Source organism: Lepisma saccharinum, chromosome 14 (assembly GCF_977018435.1).
Source record: "Lepisma saccharinum chromosome 14, izLepSacc3.1, whole genome shotgun sequence".
Classification (NCBI taxonomy): domain Eukaryota; kingdom Metazoa; phylum Arthropoda; class Insecta; order Zygentoma; family Lepismatidae; genus Lepisma; species Lepisma saccharinum.
The window spans coordinates 52284966-52303234 of NC_139242.1; the positions used below are offsets into that span (position 1 = coordinate 52284966).

At 34.4% G+C, this 18269-nt stretch overlaps 1 protein-coding gene across 11 annotated transcripts in view; it reads right to left on the minus strand.

Moving 5' to 3' along the window:
• Window positions 1-3207: 3207 nt before the first annotated feature.
• The window catches only part of SLO2 (slowpoke 2), a 388893-nt gene continuing 373831 nt past the window's right edge, over window positions 3208-18269 (minus strand). For 8 of the 11 annotated variants that reach the window (XM_083135590.1, XM_083135592.1, XM_083135594.1 and 5 more), the window contains 3 exons: window positions 15692-15790; window positions 8800-9005; window positions 3208-7533 (listed from right to left, as the gene is read on the minus strand). In XM_083135590.1, coding sequence (XP_082991716.1) covers window positions 7023-7533; window positions 8800-9005; window positions 15692-15790 — 816 coding nt within the window. In that variant the 3' untranslated portion in view covers window positions 3208-7022. The remainder of the gene's footprint in view (window positions 7534-8799; window positions 9006-15691; window positions 15791-18269) is intronic. The other 3 variants (XM_083135595.1, XM_083135599.1, XM_083135600.1) reach the window with 1 other exon arrangement.

Consider the following 18269-nt stretch of genomic DNA (forward strand, 5'->3'; position numbering starts at 1 on the left):
TATGAAGAAAAATAGAAAGGAGATTCCTAATGAAATTGCGAACATTAGAACACAAGTGAATGAAACATGTTTGCTAAAAAAGGGGGACATTACATTGTGTGCATACCAAGCTAAACCATACAAAAATGTTCTACTCCTAAGCTCCGTGCATTCATATGTAGAAGTAGATTTGCAAAGCCAGAAGAAACTCCCAGAACCATTCAAGTATTACAACAAAACTAAATACGGTGTTGATGTTGTTGATCAAATGGCACACAAATATTCAGTCCGTGCTTCATCACGTAGATGGCCGGTACATGTGTTTTACAATATCTTAGATCTGGCAGCAATAAATGCATGGGTAGTTTACAAGGCAGTCATGGGGAGGATTATTTTTGATAGAATTGGCTGAGGAACTGAGGGAAGGACATTTGAATGAAAAGCCCAATAAAATATTGTCAACATCAATATCACATGCACGGAATGTAAGTGGCTCTGTTTCCAGAAAGAGGCGCCAATATCCAGGTGGCATTGTGCAATGAAAACAAAACAAGTGACATTTGTTCAATGTGTAACAAATATGTTTGTGGAAAATGTGTTTCTGGTGTAGAAAAGGTACTGAAATGCAAAAAATGTAATATGTGAAATTTCAGGATGGAAACTTATTTCCTTGAAGAAAATTAATATTTATTGTTGTAATTAGTACATGGAAAATAAAAATCGCTGGGTTTCATGATATTTTGTATTTTTTTCCAAAATATTTTGTTTTATTAGAAATAAGATGATTATTGGCAATATTTATTTTGAGAAATGGTCAAATTTTAAATACCGGTCATTTTGACCGGAGGTGGCGCTTCTAGGTAGTACAAAATCCTGGCGCTTCTAGTGTTAAATGTTGATTATACTGGACTAGTCCTGTGACGTCACAGAAGCGGATGTGAAGCTCGCAATATCGAAAACTCATTTACAGTTTTTGGCTTCAGATAAATTGAATACACCGACGGGTACATATTATACATAATATGAAATAGAAACTAATTTCCCGATGTTAAAAACGAGCAATAATATAATATAAACACAAAATGTAATACTCTACATTTAATTTTGTGAAGTTTAGTAAATCACTTTATAAGTTTCATGTTTGTCGCGGACTAATTGTCTGTTACTTGTCCATAGTCTTGTAACTTACAGTTGCAGTCCAACTGTTTGATGACTCTAGTGACTTACACATTAGCTTTTCCACAGCCTACAGTATGCATCTGAATATAGGCATTGTTCTTGTTGTGGTGTTGAATATCTGCATATTGCAACACTGTCGTTTTGCACGTCACATGACTTCACATTGAATTGATACATTCATTTGACCGGTTACATGTCATTGCACGCAAAAACTTCAACCGTTACCATGGATGTGGACCTGGGCGGCTGTAAACCTAGGTATCTCTGCTGAAAATTCTGTCTACTGTTTTTGATAGGTGTTTTGAAACATCTATTGTGTTCAGAATTTTAAACAGATGTAAATAAAAATTGTTAATAATAAGGAATGAAATATAATATTTACAGCCAGCATTTTAAGCTAAACTCACTACATGTATATTAAATATAATACTTGAGAAATTATTCTCGCCTGTAGTTTCTCTACTGTATGGTTTTCAGTAGATCAATATGTTTTTTGAAACATGTTCTGTGTTTAGATTTTCAAATAGATATAAAATCAAATTTTTAATCAGGAGGAATGAAAAGTTATATTTACAGCCAACATGTTGATTGATCAATTTGCTTACTTCACTTCTTGTGTCACTTTTGGCCAAATTGCGAAGATGGGGATGAGTGATGAAATGATGAAAGTGATGAATGAACACACATAAACATCCATGGCCAGGCCAGGATTCAAACCTAGGACTCCTGGTGCTGTAGCATGATGTGCTAACCACCACCTACTGAAGGTGTACAGTATGAAACCAATGAGTTTCAGTAGTTTCTGTCTATTGTAAACAGTAGAAATTTCCAGCATAGGCAGTTCTCAAAATATACAATTCTTCACTAATCTTACATAAGCTGGCTAAAATCATCACACTCTCAAACTAGGGTTCAATATGGACGTCTGCAGGACATTTTCCAGGGGGAGGGGGGCAAGCAAGGCATTTCTTTTCCAGCAGGGACAAAGGAGGCATATTTTCCCCCATAATAGTGGTTTCCCCTAAAAAAGAACACTGCTTCAGTCTGAAATTATTATGTTCTTTCAACACCCTTATAATAATTAACATAAATTACTATGACTGAAATTAAATTGTGTGTGAAATATATACGAGGGTGGATCATTAAGTATCGCACAACAATTTTTTCCCGCGATGTTATTGTGGCTGGGACGTTGAAATTTTACAGATGTATAGTTCGAAGTTCGTGCTAGAGACGACATTTGTTCGATCAGGTATAACTCTTGCGGCAGAAGCATGAACTACTTAACAAAGATGGCGCCCATTTTATTTTCGTCAACGTGTGAAAAGCAAAGAGCTGTAGTTCGTTTTTTGTTGGCGAAAGGACAAAACCCTAGTAAAATTCTCAGGGATATGTTGGGCGTGTATGGGGAAGACTGTTTGGACCGTAGCAACATCTCCAGGTGGTGCACATTCTTTCAAGGAGGCCGTGTGAACCTTGTTGACTCGTCACGTTCCGGGCGACCAGTAACAGCTGCAACGGAATGGAATGTTACAGCCATTGAGCAGGCAATTCTCAACGACCGGCGGATCCATCTCAACCTTGTCAGGGTGGTTCAACAATTCAGACTTCCATCTGTTTGGCCCAATGAAGAAATTCCCAGGTGGCCAACGCTTCAATTCCGATCAAGAAGTGCAATCGGTTGTGTGCAGATGGCTGTATTCCCAATTTGACGGAGTTCTATGAACAGCGTATATTGAAACTAGTGCTACGTTGGGAAAAATGTGTTGAAAGACTTGGCTCCTATGTCGAAATGTAGCTAGAAGATGTGATTTCATTGGGCATAATTTATGTTGTCTTACCTATTACACTTCCTTTTTAAAAAAATGTTGTGCGATACTTAATGATCCACCCTCGTACTTTTTAGGAGGATATTCCTTTTCCAGGGGGTGCCCCTTGCCCCCCTTTCCAGATGCCCATGGGGTTCAACTTTGCACTTGTACAACACTAACAGTAAAGAAAGTGAAATAAAACTGCAATTCAGCAAAATACAATAAATATAATGTGCTCTTTATAATATGATACATGAAATAAGCGTAATTAGGTTCAGATGTTCTTATGTTTCTTCAGGTCTTAATGTGCACTAGTTGTATCATATCAATATTATAAGTATATAAGTATTTACAATACTTTATTACATAAGCAGATTATTTATACTCGTAAGTTGCAGCTAAGCTGAAAGGATGATATATGAAGTTGGACCACTCTATATAATTCACTATTTACGTGAAATGTTCTATGCAGAAATAACACTGCACCTAATCGATCAATTTTTCTTTACAAATTATGTTCAGTGTATACAGTGATGATAAACGTTGGAAAGAGTTTATAATACATAAAGATGTAAATTTGTTATTGATGCATGTTCATTTTGGCACTTGCCATCATAGATAAAAATGATTATATTAGTTTCGATTAGATAGTAGAGAAAAATTTGCTACATTTTAGAGAATATTCGCATAGTATCTAATTTCTATCCTTCTGTTCTAACAAATTCTGGATAGAATATATTCATTATTTATTGTACGTTTTCTACTATCAAGACAGGTCTAGTTAGACTAATTTGAATGAGTTGTACTTTTAGAGATTGTAATCTTTCAATGGTTCGTTCTTCCACAAGTGTATAACGTCTAAGACTTTATTTTCATACAAACAGGGAATACAATTTATTTTACCATTATAAATCTTTAGAACCACACTACTAGACCTCAGCAATAAACAATACTATTATAAAGCTCTTACAAAAATAGAGGAATCCTTGTTATTTTTTGTTTTACCATCATACAACCAATGAAACAGCTTAGTAGATATGTAGCCAGATAGTTTGGCATTTACAATAATCGATATAGGTACAGTTTCTGACACTTACAGTCTTCTTGAGGTACATTCAAAGTCACTAACCCTTAAGTTTTTATTTTGAAATTTAAACCTCAAGGATAATATAACCCTTTAAGGAAACGCAGTATGTCTATAAAGTTCACATACATTTATGATACCTATGGAACAGCTTTGCACATCACTTGTAATGAAGATTAGACTTATGTATCTTTAAAAAATTCTGAAACCAAATGCTCACACGATATTAATACGAAACAATATCTGGAGCAAACTAATGAAACTACCTCATTAATTGTATTAATGAGATCCTCTTTAACAATAACTTTAAAAATTGAAAACAGTTTACAAGGGTTAAGCATGAAATAATGAGACAGTTGTAGCTTTACATACTTTACAAAAAAAATGTTAATAAAACTTACCTTTAAGGAAGTATCTGAGAATGTCTATTTGTCCTTGAATTGAAAGTACTGTATATTGTAATTCAGTGTGAAATCTGACTTAATAGTAGACAAAATGGTTTTGAACTTTCACTAGCTAGTTTAGATCTAAAACCATAGCATTTAACGTATTTGTAATGGATATTGTTGTAGAAACTAAAATTATTTCAAATGATTTATATTATTATGCATTATTTCATCTCAATGTATATATTCTCTTCATACCTTTCAGTCAAAGCTAATATTTGAATATATTTCATGCCCTCAACAAAATTAGTTTTTCAGATACACAGTATGAAAGTTAATCCATGATAACATAATCAAATAAGAATATTCAATGGAGTTTCATGGCATCAGGAAAACCTACTAGAGGGCAAATAAATTAAGCAATTACAAGAAATATTGGTGAATGAAGAAAGGGAAATAGGGCATAATGAGAATTTTCAGTGTGATTACTTGTCCAAATAGTATGTGGGTCTTCTTTCAGAAATGTTCCTAGAGATAAAACAGGGAGGAAAAGTGGATGGAAATTAGAGCTCAATACAACGCCATGGGCATGGTAAGGATAAGCCATTTGCATTTTCCTTCAGATGTGTTAAAATAAGAAGAATGTTTGATGTACAGAAAAAATAAAAGTACAGATGAACACACAAAATAAATTCCTGAACACACTACTGTCTTCAGCACACCTATGAAAGATCGTGTTATCCACATCTCAGTTAAATGTGGCATACACAAGAGTTGTTCAAGTGTGAAAACATTTCTAACCTGGGATTCTGGCATTCCATGCCAGCTCATAACTATTCATCTATCTTGTACTTTTTCATTCTGTCTGGGATAAGAACATTTACGCAAAGGTACGGTAATAGGTGAGGAGTGAAAAACTAATCGAATCCAGGGCTGCTCAATAGCACTGGAATGGATCCCAATTCCTAGTTCTCATTGATCAAACTTTCTTTTTAATATTTTATTCTGCAGAACTAAATATCTGCAGTATGTCAACAGTCTTACTTATATCTTGACATAAATGATTCTGATGAACACCCATGTACTACTTGGAATGAAACATCAGCATTTTTTAGAATTTAATTTATACTTAGTTTGTTAAATCTTTGGCTAACTTTATATTTTTATGACATTCTCATTGGAATTTTATTTAGTTTCACTGGACCTTTTAGATCTTATACAAAGATTGCACATTTTATGTGCATTATTTCCTTCTTTAATGCATTTTATTTTACATTTGAATATGATATGGCAATTTTCATGTTGAAATAGACTGGATTTAAATCTAATTTTCTTTCAGGGACTTTAATTGACAATTTATGGTTCTGCAATTGAGGATTCCTTATTTGTTATTGTGAGTAATATTTGAACAAACATCTGTGCAATTTTGTTTATATTCTTTACATTAATTGAAATGTTTGCTCAACACAAAAAATAAAATGTACAAATTCTATTACTTTGTGTTTTCGTAGATGGGAGTGTATTTGCACTTTGCTGAGAGAAGTTATAAATTGAGTTTCATAAATGTAGAATTGAATTCAATTTTTGCCACAACATTTTACACTAGATGAATATTTGTTATCTATGATAATTTTGAAGTTCAATTAAATCAAATCAATTGAAATAGTATTATATTTTTCCTCCTGTAAAAGTGAATCTATTTCTTAATAGTTCATACATATTCCTTCAGTTTCATTTTTTAGTTTATCGTGTGCTACATGTAATTCCTAGAGTAACTACAGGAAGTAGCATGTATTCACATTACTGGTAAATATTACTGTACAGGCAATTCTGTATGGATTAATATAGTTTATTTTGGTACAGAAAGTATTTTGTTGAACACTAACATTTTTCAGGCTATGATACATTTCTTTTATTTAAAGCTTCTACCCTTGTCTCAATAACAATATATCATTCAGTGTATCAACAGATACCTTATAGATTACAATAATACAACCAAGTTGTCATGGAACCACACACATACATAGTATCATTAAAAAAATTATTTTCAACTCCTTTGCTCTGTTCACAAATATTATTTTCCTTGACTTAATATCACTATTGATAAAAATTATTTTTTAGGACCTAGATAAAATTAGAACTACCCTATGCAGTCAGTCTCTTTCTATATATACAAAATGATCAAATATATATATAGTCACTAACCATTTCTTCCACTCGCTAAAATATTTGTGTATATACAAAGTTAACTATGTTTTTTTTGTTCTGTTTTTGATATATATGCATCAAAGAAAAATGTACAGGTCAACACAGTTGACAACTTACGATCTGTTCTGAGGGCTTGCTTCAGAACCATCATGAGTCAGTAAGAAATAGAAGCAAATAGGCTATCTCATAAGGCCAAAGTCATGAGTGCTGATAAGAGCCTCAAAGTGTAATGTGCAGAAGTGACTCGATTTCAGTGTGTATCGTGTGAAATGTGGTGGTGAGGAAGACACCAGTCTTAACGTGAACTACTCTCTCTTGTTAGATCCACTTATTACGTGCGGTGCCGCTAAGTCTCCTCCCCCACATCAGATGATATCATACAATTGTTCCCTGAAGATGCTGCGTATCACTCGTTTCGCACGGCATCCCGCTGCTGCTGCTTCCAGCGCTCACACTTCCAGCCTCTTCCGGAGGAGTGACCTCCAGCCCAATGCTGCCGTTTAGGGCTATCTTGATACCGCAATTGTCCAATGATGCCGGAGGGGGTGGGGGAGGCGGTGGGTTAATCGGCAATGTTATCCCGAAATCCTCTAAGCTGCTCTTTCTTCTAGACGTGAGACCCTGACGGAGAGAGTTCGATCGGCGAAGAAGAATATCGTCGACTCGCAGAGAGTTCGAACGACCTCGACACATTCCTGGATTGACCGTTGGACTGTCAGGCAGTGACAGAGAGTTGGCTTTGGTCACTAATGGTGGGCGCCCAGTGGAATTTCTCCTACTGCCAGGCCCTGGTTGTGCAGCACAAAAACTTATGTTCGATTTTCTACGGCTATTATGCCTTTCGAATGTCTTTTGGGCAGAGAATGGACTTGGTCGTATTAAATAACTGAAAAATAAATAAAATGTGAAAGTCAAAATTCACAACAAACACTGTCTATAGAACTGGGTCCATGGTGGTATTAGTAGGGGGATGAGCAGGCGCGTCGCCTGATAATGTTCGCATGGGCACATGAACACTCATGTATATTTATTAAATTACGTACATATTAAATGCACACACACACACACACACACACAAACACACACACATACGTATATTTATTGGAAAAAATACTATGTTTGATGTACGAGTATATGCTGATAACTTCTCTAGATAGTTGGTAACACTGACTCCCACGGTGTTCCACAGAGGGCGTTGAACACAATTGCTGTGCGTGTTGCATAGAGCTGACAGCTAAGGGGCTGTTGGCCACTATACCCCGAAGATGTTCACTTCGCTGTGCGAACACTGATGCAAGTGGAAATACTTTTTACATTCGGCACCAGAATACAGCATATACAAGGCGTGTCTAGGGAGACTCGAAAATGTCTGTGCTACATAGTTGCAAACTTGAGCGAGAATTCTCTAAACCTAGCCGATTTTAAGGGGGAGAGGGACAATTTCCCCTATGTCCTTCTTGTATTACTTCCAATATAGCGTGAATTTGGGGGGAAATTGTTGAAAATAAATTGAACTGTTATTCTCACTTTTTCAATTGAAGATGAAGTTACAAGGGAGAGGAGTAAATTTGCATTCAGTACAAAAACATTATTGTGAACACTCGCCACTGGGGATGAGGGAAGTTTCACCCTCTAGATTCGGCACACTCCTTCTGGTTTCAAATTTTTGGACCTTAAGGGGCCAAAATTCTCCCCCTTTGAATCGAAATTCTCAAACTTTTGGATGGATTCAAACTAAGGATCTCTGGTGTTGTAGCACACTGTGCTAACCACTTCACCATGGAAGCCAGCAGTGGTTTTTGAGCTTCTTATTTGTTGTAAGACGTAAGAAAAAAAGAAACTTCTGATAAGGCAAGGACATCAATACGAAAATTTTTATCTTGAAGTTCTTGACATCTCAATGCATCTCTATCTTCCTCCCCCCTCTCTCACACATATACCGTATTTACACTAAAAAATAAAGGAAAGGATACACAAACAAAATAAAAATTTCTATATTTAACAGCCTGGCCACATGTTCACTGGACAAAAATGCCATATTTTCACTCCAGTGAACATGCAGTTTGGCTGCAAAATATAGACATTTTAATTTTGTGTGGTGTTTACTGTGAGGTACACAAAATAAGATAAATACACACACACATATACTTACATTATATCACCTTCCTCCAATTTGAGATCACAGCTAGGATTGATGATAACATATGAGAGATTGCTCCTCTTCTCACTTACATCATCGTAGTCAATTCCTGGGAGATTGAGGCTCTCCATGCGTGAGCGGACAAGATTAGCAATTTCGGCTCTTTCAATCATTTGCACGTGATTGTCCTTTGCTTCATCCACCATATTAACAGAGAACTACAAAGTAAGAAGATAATCATAAGATACATTTCTGTGATAATAATCAAGCACTGTAATATCAACTGCATTTTCACTTACCTATTGCATGAATCAATAATGTTAATTTTTAAAGTTCTGATGTCAAAAGTTGCATGTCTATTTTCCGCTAAAATATTCCCAGAGCAGGCAAATGTTTGGTTCTCAATTGATACTTAATGTGTGGTCAAAGTATAAGATTGTTACAGTTCAACAACAGCAAATTGAAACCACAAATACCTTACCTATCAACTGTCCTCTGTAGTAAGTTACAATCGTTTATGGTATACAACCAGGCCCATAGCCAGGCAGAGGGCTCAGCCCCCCCCCCCCCTGACACTGCCATCAGCCCCCTTTGACATTAGGTAAAACTTTTTTGTATAATTTGTTTGCAGTGAAGAGTGAAAATGTAGACAGCTCACAACTTTAGGGATAAATCAACAGAACATGAACAGCAGCTATTACATTCGATCATCTTGTTTATGAGCTGAAGTAGCTGCAAGTATTTAGAAGATTCTCTTCTGTAGACTGTAGAAAAGTTCCTTCATAGGGGAGCTTCTTTATCTGTACTTTCAATACCCCTGTTGTGACCTCCTGTTTAGACAGAAATGTGTGACTTTGATGTCATCATGCAAATTTTCTTGCACCTGCATCAAAGGTCAAGAGCTCCCAAGTTTCGGGAATGAAGGGGAATTTCATTGCTTCAGCCAGGGGTGGAATGTAGGTACTGTGATTGATTACTGTGCATTTTTTGTGTGTGATATAAATATCTGTATTATCTAAAGTAGTATGGAGTGTCTAAAGAATGATTTCAGTATCAGCCAATTAACAGTCAAAGAACTGTTTTAAAACATGTAGAAAAATGTAGTATTTGTGTGATATTTATAAATTTTATATACCTTAATGATCCCCTCTCTCACACACATAATTTAACTTAATTTAAAACTGTTAAATTTTTGAAAAATGGACTTCGTTTAGCTAATTACAAATAGTTTTAATGACCTACAGTAAAACTACCAAACTCCATGGCGGAACTGCCCTCTAAGGGCCAAGGCCTGCCAGAATGACTTGTTTTCGTTGGGTTACACCTGCTTAGTGTATCGAGCCCTATTGCTGCCATTTTTGGCTTTTGTGACCAGTCTGCTACTACTTCTTTTCAATTAGCTCCCCAATTGTCTTCAATAGTTAATACTAGTGTAAACTAATGGACTTCTCATAATTTACCCATGAATGATGGAATATTTTATCCACAATTTTTAAAATAGTTTGTAGCATGACTAGTGTAACTTTGTGTCAACTATAGTTATGTTAGTTAAAAGTAGGTTTTAACTAGAAACCAACTTTAATTTTTTACTAGTAAAAACTAGATTTCACTATGAATGATCATTAAAACTGGCTGTAACTGTTAAAAGAAAACCCTCTCAAATTCTTCTTCTTGATTATTCCCCTGCTAAAGATACAAAAATAAATACAACAATGCAAACAACTCTTTTCTCTATTCTTTCTATTTGCAAAGACTTAGTCATTCAAGGAGCCTTAATAATTTAAAGTGCAGTCTAGATATATATATTTTCTTGTTCTAGAACAAAATTAGCTGTTCTATCAAATTAATACTGAAATTGAATCACCATATTAAAGAACCAATTTTTAAATTCAATGAACATTGTTATAAGAACTCTGTATAAATACAATCTTCAAATGCAAGGGTTTCATATTTCATTACACAATATATGCATACCTGACTCTTCCTATGAATAGTTCATATTAATTTTATCAGTACATTGCTCTCTTTGTCAAATAATAATAGTGTGATCTTTTCGTAAGTCAATACATGAATACATGAGTACAGAAGTTTTGCCAAAGTTTCACTGATGGAATTTGTAAATTGGCAAAACTACTTAAATCATGAATAGATTTTCAGTTGAAAGTTTTGAAACTGAATAGAAATGTTTGTTACACTCATTTGCAAAAAAAAAAAAAAAAAAAAAAAGAAAAGAAAAGAAAAGAAAAAAATTGCTGTTAGAAGGCAGGAAAGGACAGGGGCATATTTTGTCTGACAGGGATGATGGGACACTTTTTTCAGTGTTTGTAGGAAAATCCTCTCCATTTCTCTCACACTGACAACTCACTGCAATCTTAGTACAAAATTTACTTACAGTACATTTAACTATCTTAATTAAACATATAGAACAACTGCTTCCTCAATATACATTGAGTTTTTATCATGTTTTTGGTCAGCTGAGTTAAGAAACAGTTTCCAGAACTCACCCGAGTAATAACCCAATATAATACATTTCTTAAATTTGACTTATCTTTGTGACTGATAAAAACATTGAAAATTGCACATTAATTGAACACCTGCATACATCATTTGAAAACAGTATGATCTAATGATATTTCATATAATATTACAATTCTTCCATTTCACTTACATAGAAACATAATATAAACCACCAATGATTCACTAGCTGTTATTTTGCGCCTTCAAAAATTTCAACTTTTAACCAAATTTTTTGTTAGTAATGAAAAAAAAGTCATAGTATTCCACTATGTTAGTGGAGTGAAGAGAACCAAGTGTTCATTGTTTTCTTCGTTCTTTTTACTTGAATGCACAATTGAAATACCGGTATTCAAAGATACAAATTAATTTGGTTGGTGAACCTTGGGTGATTTTTAATGAAACATTGTACATATTTAATAAGTAAAAATGAAAAGATAGAATGCATGAAAAATGCTAAGTGGTACTTCCCATGCAGCAAGTTTAAATGATTCAGGCATTTGCTAGAAAATTAGAACTCATAAATTTGTTGTGAAGAGAATAACTACTTCTAAATAAGCTTCTCTTTTAAAGGACTATTGTAATGTAGCATCTACAGTGAATCTATTCTAAAGTGCTAAAGTTATCACACTCTACAAGCTCTAAGAAGCTGCCAAGTTCAATTGAATTTTTTTTGGTGCAAAAATACCTGATATTTAACACCTGTCTCATTTCTGAAATATTTTGGTAATCTTTCTTATTTTTTCAGAAATACTTTGGTAATCTTTCTTATTTTTTTTTCAGAAATATTTTGGTAATCTTTCTCATTCTTTTTTCAGAAATATTTTGGTAATCTTTCTCAATTTTCAAGACAAACCATGAGAGTACATGAAAATGATAACTACATTTAGAAATATTTTGTTCATTTATTATCTGGTAAGTTCATTTCATGAATAAGTCATAGATGGTGCTTATTTGGTTATTAAAATAATCTTATATATACACTTCTTAAACTGATCTACAAAGAAAATATAATTAGTTTTGAAATCTTATAAAGTAAGTTGAAATTAGTTTGAGTCCACTTTATGCTAATTGGGACTGGACCAACAGTTTAAAGTGGGATCCAAACAACTACATGCCTCTACTGGGTATTGAACCCAGGACCCCTTGATTACAAAGTGATGACATTACCACTATGCCCATGAGTTGAAATCACTTTTACTTGGAAAACAATGAAGACATTTATTTGTATGTTTCTTGAGCAACATAATCCAATTTAATAGGAGTATTTGATTTTTTTGAAAATACATGTGTATTTCATGTGTCAAGTCACATTAGTGTACCATAAGAAAGTCTTATAGTTGCAATTTTATAAGTAGAATGCATGAATACTAATGAAAAACGCATACATACCAGAACAATTTTATGGATTTAAGATACAAACCATCATTTCTTGATGATGTGTTTTTTTCCCCTACTTTTCACTTTTTTCTTACTTTTGACCATAAATATTAAGATGCACTTGTGCCTATTGTTCAAAACACTTAACTGATTTTTGAACTGGTTATTTGCAAACTTCATCTTATAATCCTCTGAATGTTAGTGATTGGCAAAAGAAATTTCACCTCAAGACTAGAGAAGAGGTGCTCTCTCGAAACGTAGTGTTAGAATAGTAAATATAGTTTAAAGCAGTGGTTCTTAAACTGTGGTACGAGTACCCCCAGGGTTACATGAACGACTTGAAGGGAATATGCGATCAGCTCGGAAGAGAAATGTCGAGAATACCCACACAACAATTTTTTTGCTGCAGGTGTGTAGGACAGACTTCATTGTTCATAGCTTTAACACTCAACAGGAAAATAATGCCAATTTTGTCACTAACACACTTATCTTTGTTTCATATGTTTTGAAATAAAATTCTAGTTCGAAATCTATAATAAGACTAAATTGGGAGCCGAATCTCTGCTTGAAAGTTGGAATTGCACAACCACACAGCAAGAACTGTGTCAGGCTATGCAGGCACATCCGTCTCACTAGAAACTCTTGAGGATTCACAATAAAAAACTCCAAAATTGTGCTTGACAGTTCACAAACTTATTTTGTCCTTTACGTTTCTTCCAACACCTCTGGAAAAATATATGAAAATCAAAGTTCTTTACATACTTCCTAGCATGCTAGTGTTTCACATTTTTATTCTTGTAACTAATCATAAAGATTGTAAATGTAGGAACACCCAATAAAATAATGAACGTAGGATTCTAATGTTTATTTGCTTACCATCTTTCCACATACAGCCCGAATGTAATTTTGCTCTATTGCAGATAAATACCTCCAACATATCAAAAACGCCCCACCAATCAGGCATCCAAAATAATTCCCCAAGACCCACTATTCAGAGAAAACCTATGGGGGGAGGTACGTAAGATATTTAATTAATGACTAAAGGGTACAGTGAGATAAAAGTTTGAGAACCACTGGTTTAAAGCACTAGACAATGGATAATGTTCATTAACATTTCATGCTAAACTTATTATTTCAGTTATACCAGGTGAAAGTTGTGTGTGCACGTTCTTTCTGTAGTGGTTATTCTCTCATATTTAATTCTTTGAAGATTAGATTGTGGGTTGTGTAGGTACTGTTGATTGAAGATTTTTTAAAAAGGGTTCGACTACTTAGCTTGTGTGTACCTGTAGTCAATTTTGATAGTTCATTGACACATATTAATATGAGCCCTTACTGATGTACCAGCAATACCTGCAACAACAATTTAACTTAAAAATATAGCATTTCCATTTCAGTATGTAAGTCCATATTGCACAAATGACATTCATCCCCAGACTCATTCCTCAGATCATCATCATTGTTGCTCAACTAAGGGCTCCATGCTATTAATATATTGAGTACTTTTTCTATTAGTTTTTCACTTTTGTACCCAAGTGTAAGGGTTGACCTTGAAGGCACCACAAAGTCTCTTCACATAGTACACCTGGGAACAGCATTCTGAACTTACAGCCAGTGCCTTGTGTGCTCCTGTGTCTTGTCTATCTGGTGCTGAGTACCATTTCACTGCATCTGCTTTTATAAATGGTGTAGTGATTTCAGTAGTGTTTTAATTAAATATGGATATAACCTTATCCATGGTGTAGAGATCTTAGTTCTTCATTGTGTTCTTGAAAAATATGTAAATTCTTATCAATGGGGTATTGATTTTAGTTCTTCGATGTGCTTTAATATGTTATTGATCTCAATAATATTTATTATTTTCATTCAATGAACCACATTAGTTGTGTTTTTGCTAAGGGCCTTATATCCCCATTTTGTGAGCAAATAGCACCAGTGTTGACACACACATTATGTTTTTTTTTAAAAAATAAACAAAACAAAAATAAACAACAATGTGTACTATTATTACATATATTTTTCAATATTACACTGTTATATATAAGAGTAATTTCAGATGAGAATATATCATCCCTGAATTATTTGGGGCTTATTCAGTGGTATGATATATCATCACACATATTCACACTACATTTTTCTGGGTTATTGTGAAAGAACATTTCCCCTACCACTCTTAACTATGATGCCTGTGAAAATATTACTATTATAATATAATTTCTTTGGAAGAAGATACTACAATTTAATTGAATGTTACATGCATAAATACTAGGGATGGGCCGATATGAAATTTTGGCCGATACCGATAAAGTACCGATATAAAATTTACCGATACCGATAACCGATATTCTACCGATCCGATATAAAATTAAAAATGGTCCTTAAAGAACCTGAAAGGTTCATTGACTTCCTTAATAAATGTGTGTTTCAAGGTGAATGTGGTTCAAAAGAAATTGCTTATTTAAACATTTACTTTTTTAGAAGGGCATGGAGATTTTCTATTAAAATTACAACAAAATGGCAGAATTTTGCACTAAATTATCAGATAGTTATTGATATATCAGATCGGTAAAATAATCGGTAATTTTACCGATAAACCGATACACCGATATGCCTATATCGGTAGATACCGATAGAGTACCGATTAATCGGTCCCATCCCTAATAAATACCTTTTGGATCTTGGATAAGCTAAAGAACACTAATTCTGATGAAAGGAAACTTTAAGTTGAACAGCAAGGTCATCAATGTGCGTGTGTTATTATTCTGTAGAAGTCACGATGAAATTTGTAGAACTGCAGACAAAAGTGCATGGTGGCTTTGAAACCTCTACATGCTAATAGCACCCCCATCAATGTAATAGGGCGGCAAATTGAATATCGGTGATTTCTATATAGTAAAATAACTATTGTCGAACACCAAATTTGCATCTTATGGCACATCAATTCTGCATACTATGCTCTATATGCTATACACATATATGCACACATAACTTGGAACAGGTTGTAACTTACCATTGAATTTTGGTTGCCTGAACAACCTAAGCAGTTTGTGCTTTCTGATCTAGGATTGTAAGTGACCCCAACCCCTTCAGGGTCATTGTCCTCGTCAAGCTTAAATAAACAGGAATGATTGCAAATAGAAACTACATCATACAACAATCATGCAAATATTGTATGAAAAACTAAATGGGTAAAAAACATACTTATACATATTTATGTAAGTGTAAAGGTTACAAACAAACTCTCTCTCATCATGCTATTATATGCTCACAAAATACTTGTAATTATCAATCAGAAGAAACAAATAGGATAAGGATGCCTTGAACCGAAGTTCAAAATTTGAAATTTACTGTAATTGTATTCACTTACCTCATTATGTTTGAATGTACGTGTATGTTACTACATGCAGTATTGGGGGCCACATGAAGTAAATTGTATGTTGACTACCTACAATGGGATCTACTGTAAAATGAAGGTGTACAAACTGGACGTCTCTCAATCTACAATCATATCCGCAAATATTTAATAAAACAAAGAAGGAATGAAAAGTGTGGGTTTGCTGAAGGTGAGGGGGGAGCTAAGGGAAGCACATTGTAATTTTCTAATGTTTGTGTTTATCAAGGGCTTATCAGTTTAAAATTCATTTAGGCCTTTCTCCACCCGTAGACATAATATATTGGCACTTTTTGTGACCATACTACATCATAAAGGTGAAGCTGAGGAGAATGGAAGAAATAACTGTTAAATACGTTTTGCAACATGTCTCAACTCTTTGTATGGATATAAAAAAGCACAAGAAAAGATTTAGACTTTCTTGGGAAGCATGATGGATGAAGAACTCTATGTAAAACCTTGTCATCATGAGGATTCAAATAAGTATGTCATACATTTACGGAAGACAATATGTTGTTGGAGATAAAGGACTATGTGAAAGGCTATTAGGAGCAATGAATAATGTTAACAAGGTAAGTACTACAAGTTGAGGTCCTGCATAGCTCAATAGTTAGCACTCTTTCCCTTGGTGAGAGGAGTTGCAAGAGAAGGGTCCATCAACTCCCCTCCCATGATATTGCCATAATTCATTTCAATTTACAAAATAAGCACAAAGCCTTGTTATTTTTATTGTTAATAACAGGAATAAAGTTTAGTTAGCTGGTATTTGAACAGAATAACCAATGCAAAACTGAGTTAGATCAAGAAAACTGAGTGTAATATACTGTAACCTATTATGTTTCATATTCTGTCCTTTAATCCAAAGAATAAATGGTCCCACAGTTCCCAAATCCAAAATTTAGAGTTGTACATGAGAGGACAAACAACAAACTTTATGACTAAAATTCTCCCCTAACTTTTAAAGCTTTCTCTTGAACATGGTATGTAAAAGCTAATAACAAAATGGAATAACTATGCATTTTAGTGCATTAACTGTAAGAAATGTAAAAATATAATTGAAAATAGTTGTGCTGGATATTCACTCACATGATGGTTTGAATAGAAAAGTTGCAACAGGGGTGATGGGATTCAATGCACTGACCATGCTCACCAACAGAAAGATGCTTGGCAGGCCTTGAGTTTAGTTAGGCTCTGCAGTTTAGATACAGCCTATAGAGTACAGAATACTTGTGAGAAGAATGGTAAAGGTAAGAAAGACCTTACTTTGCTTACCTTGGATATAACCAAATAATGCTTCCTGTAATTTATCAAGAAGCACAGTTACTCATGTCAGACATGTGACAAAGATCAAGTATCAGCCAGTTTTGCGATCCATTTCACATTGAATAGTTTCTCTTCATGAATGAATATCCAGGTGTTCAGGTTAAGAACATGGAAACATATCTCAAGTTGCCATAGCAGGTACGTTTTGTGTTAGGTTCAAATTCCATCAGTGGGGAAGAAATACAAAGTGTTTCAGTATAGCAAAAGGGAATGGTTTTAGCACTAACAGAATAGACCAAATAAAAAAAACATTCACAAGAAAACTAAGAGAAAAAAGAAGAAGGATGAGAAAATCTGTTGGAAAGAAATTGGTTTGTATTCCTTTCCATAAGGGATTAGGCACATGAAATTGCAAAAATTCTTAGAAGATTTAATTTCGAAATTGTTTTTAGATCACCAATGAATTTGGAATGTACATTTAATGAATACAAAATAAGAAAATCCTGTACAAGATGTGGAAACCACAGGAATATACAGGGTGTCCCATGTAACTTGACAAATCGAAATATCGCGAGAAATATGCATCGAACAAATAATGTTCCACATGATTGATTGATTGATTTAGTTTATTTTACTTCGCGTTTTGTGCCTCTTGGCTAATTTGCGAAGATGGGGATGAGTGATGAAATGATGAAATTGATGAATGGACATTCACAAACAACCAAGCCCGACCGGGATTCGAACCTGGGACCCTTGGCGTCGCAGCGCAATGTGCTAACCACTCGGCCACAGGGTCGGGCTAAAATGTTCCACATGAAAGTATAATAGTATTGTGGGGGAAAGTCACCTACGCTACAATGAACCCACCCCACCACCCCCAGGGGTGTGTGGCAGGGTGCACCCTTGAAATGTTAAAAGGGAACCCCTATTTTTT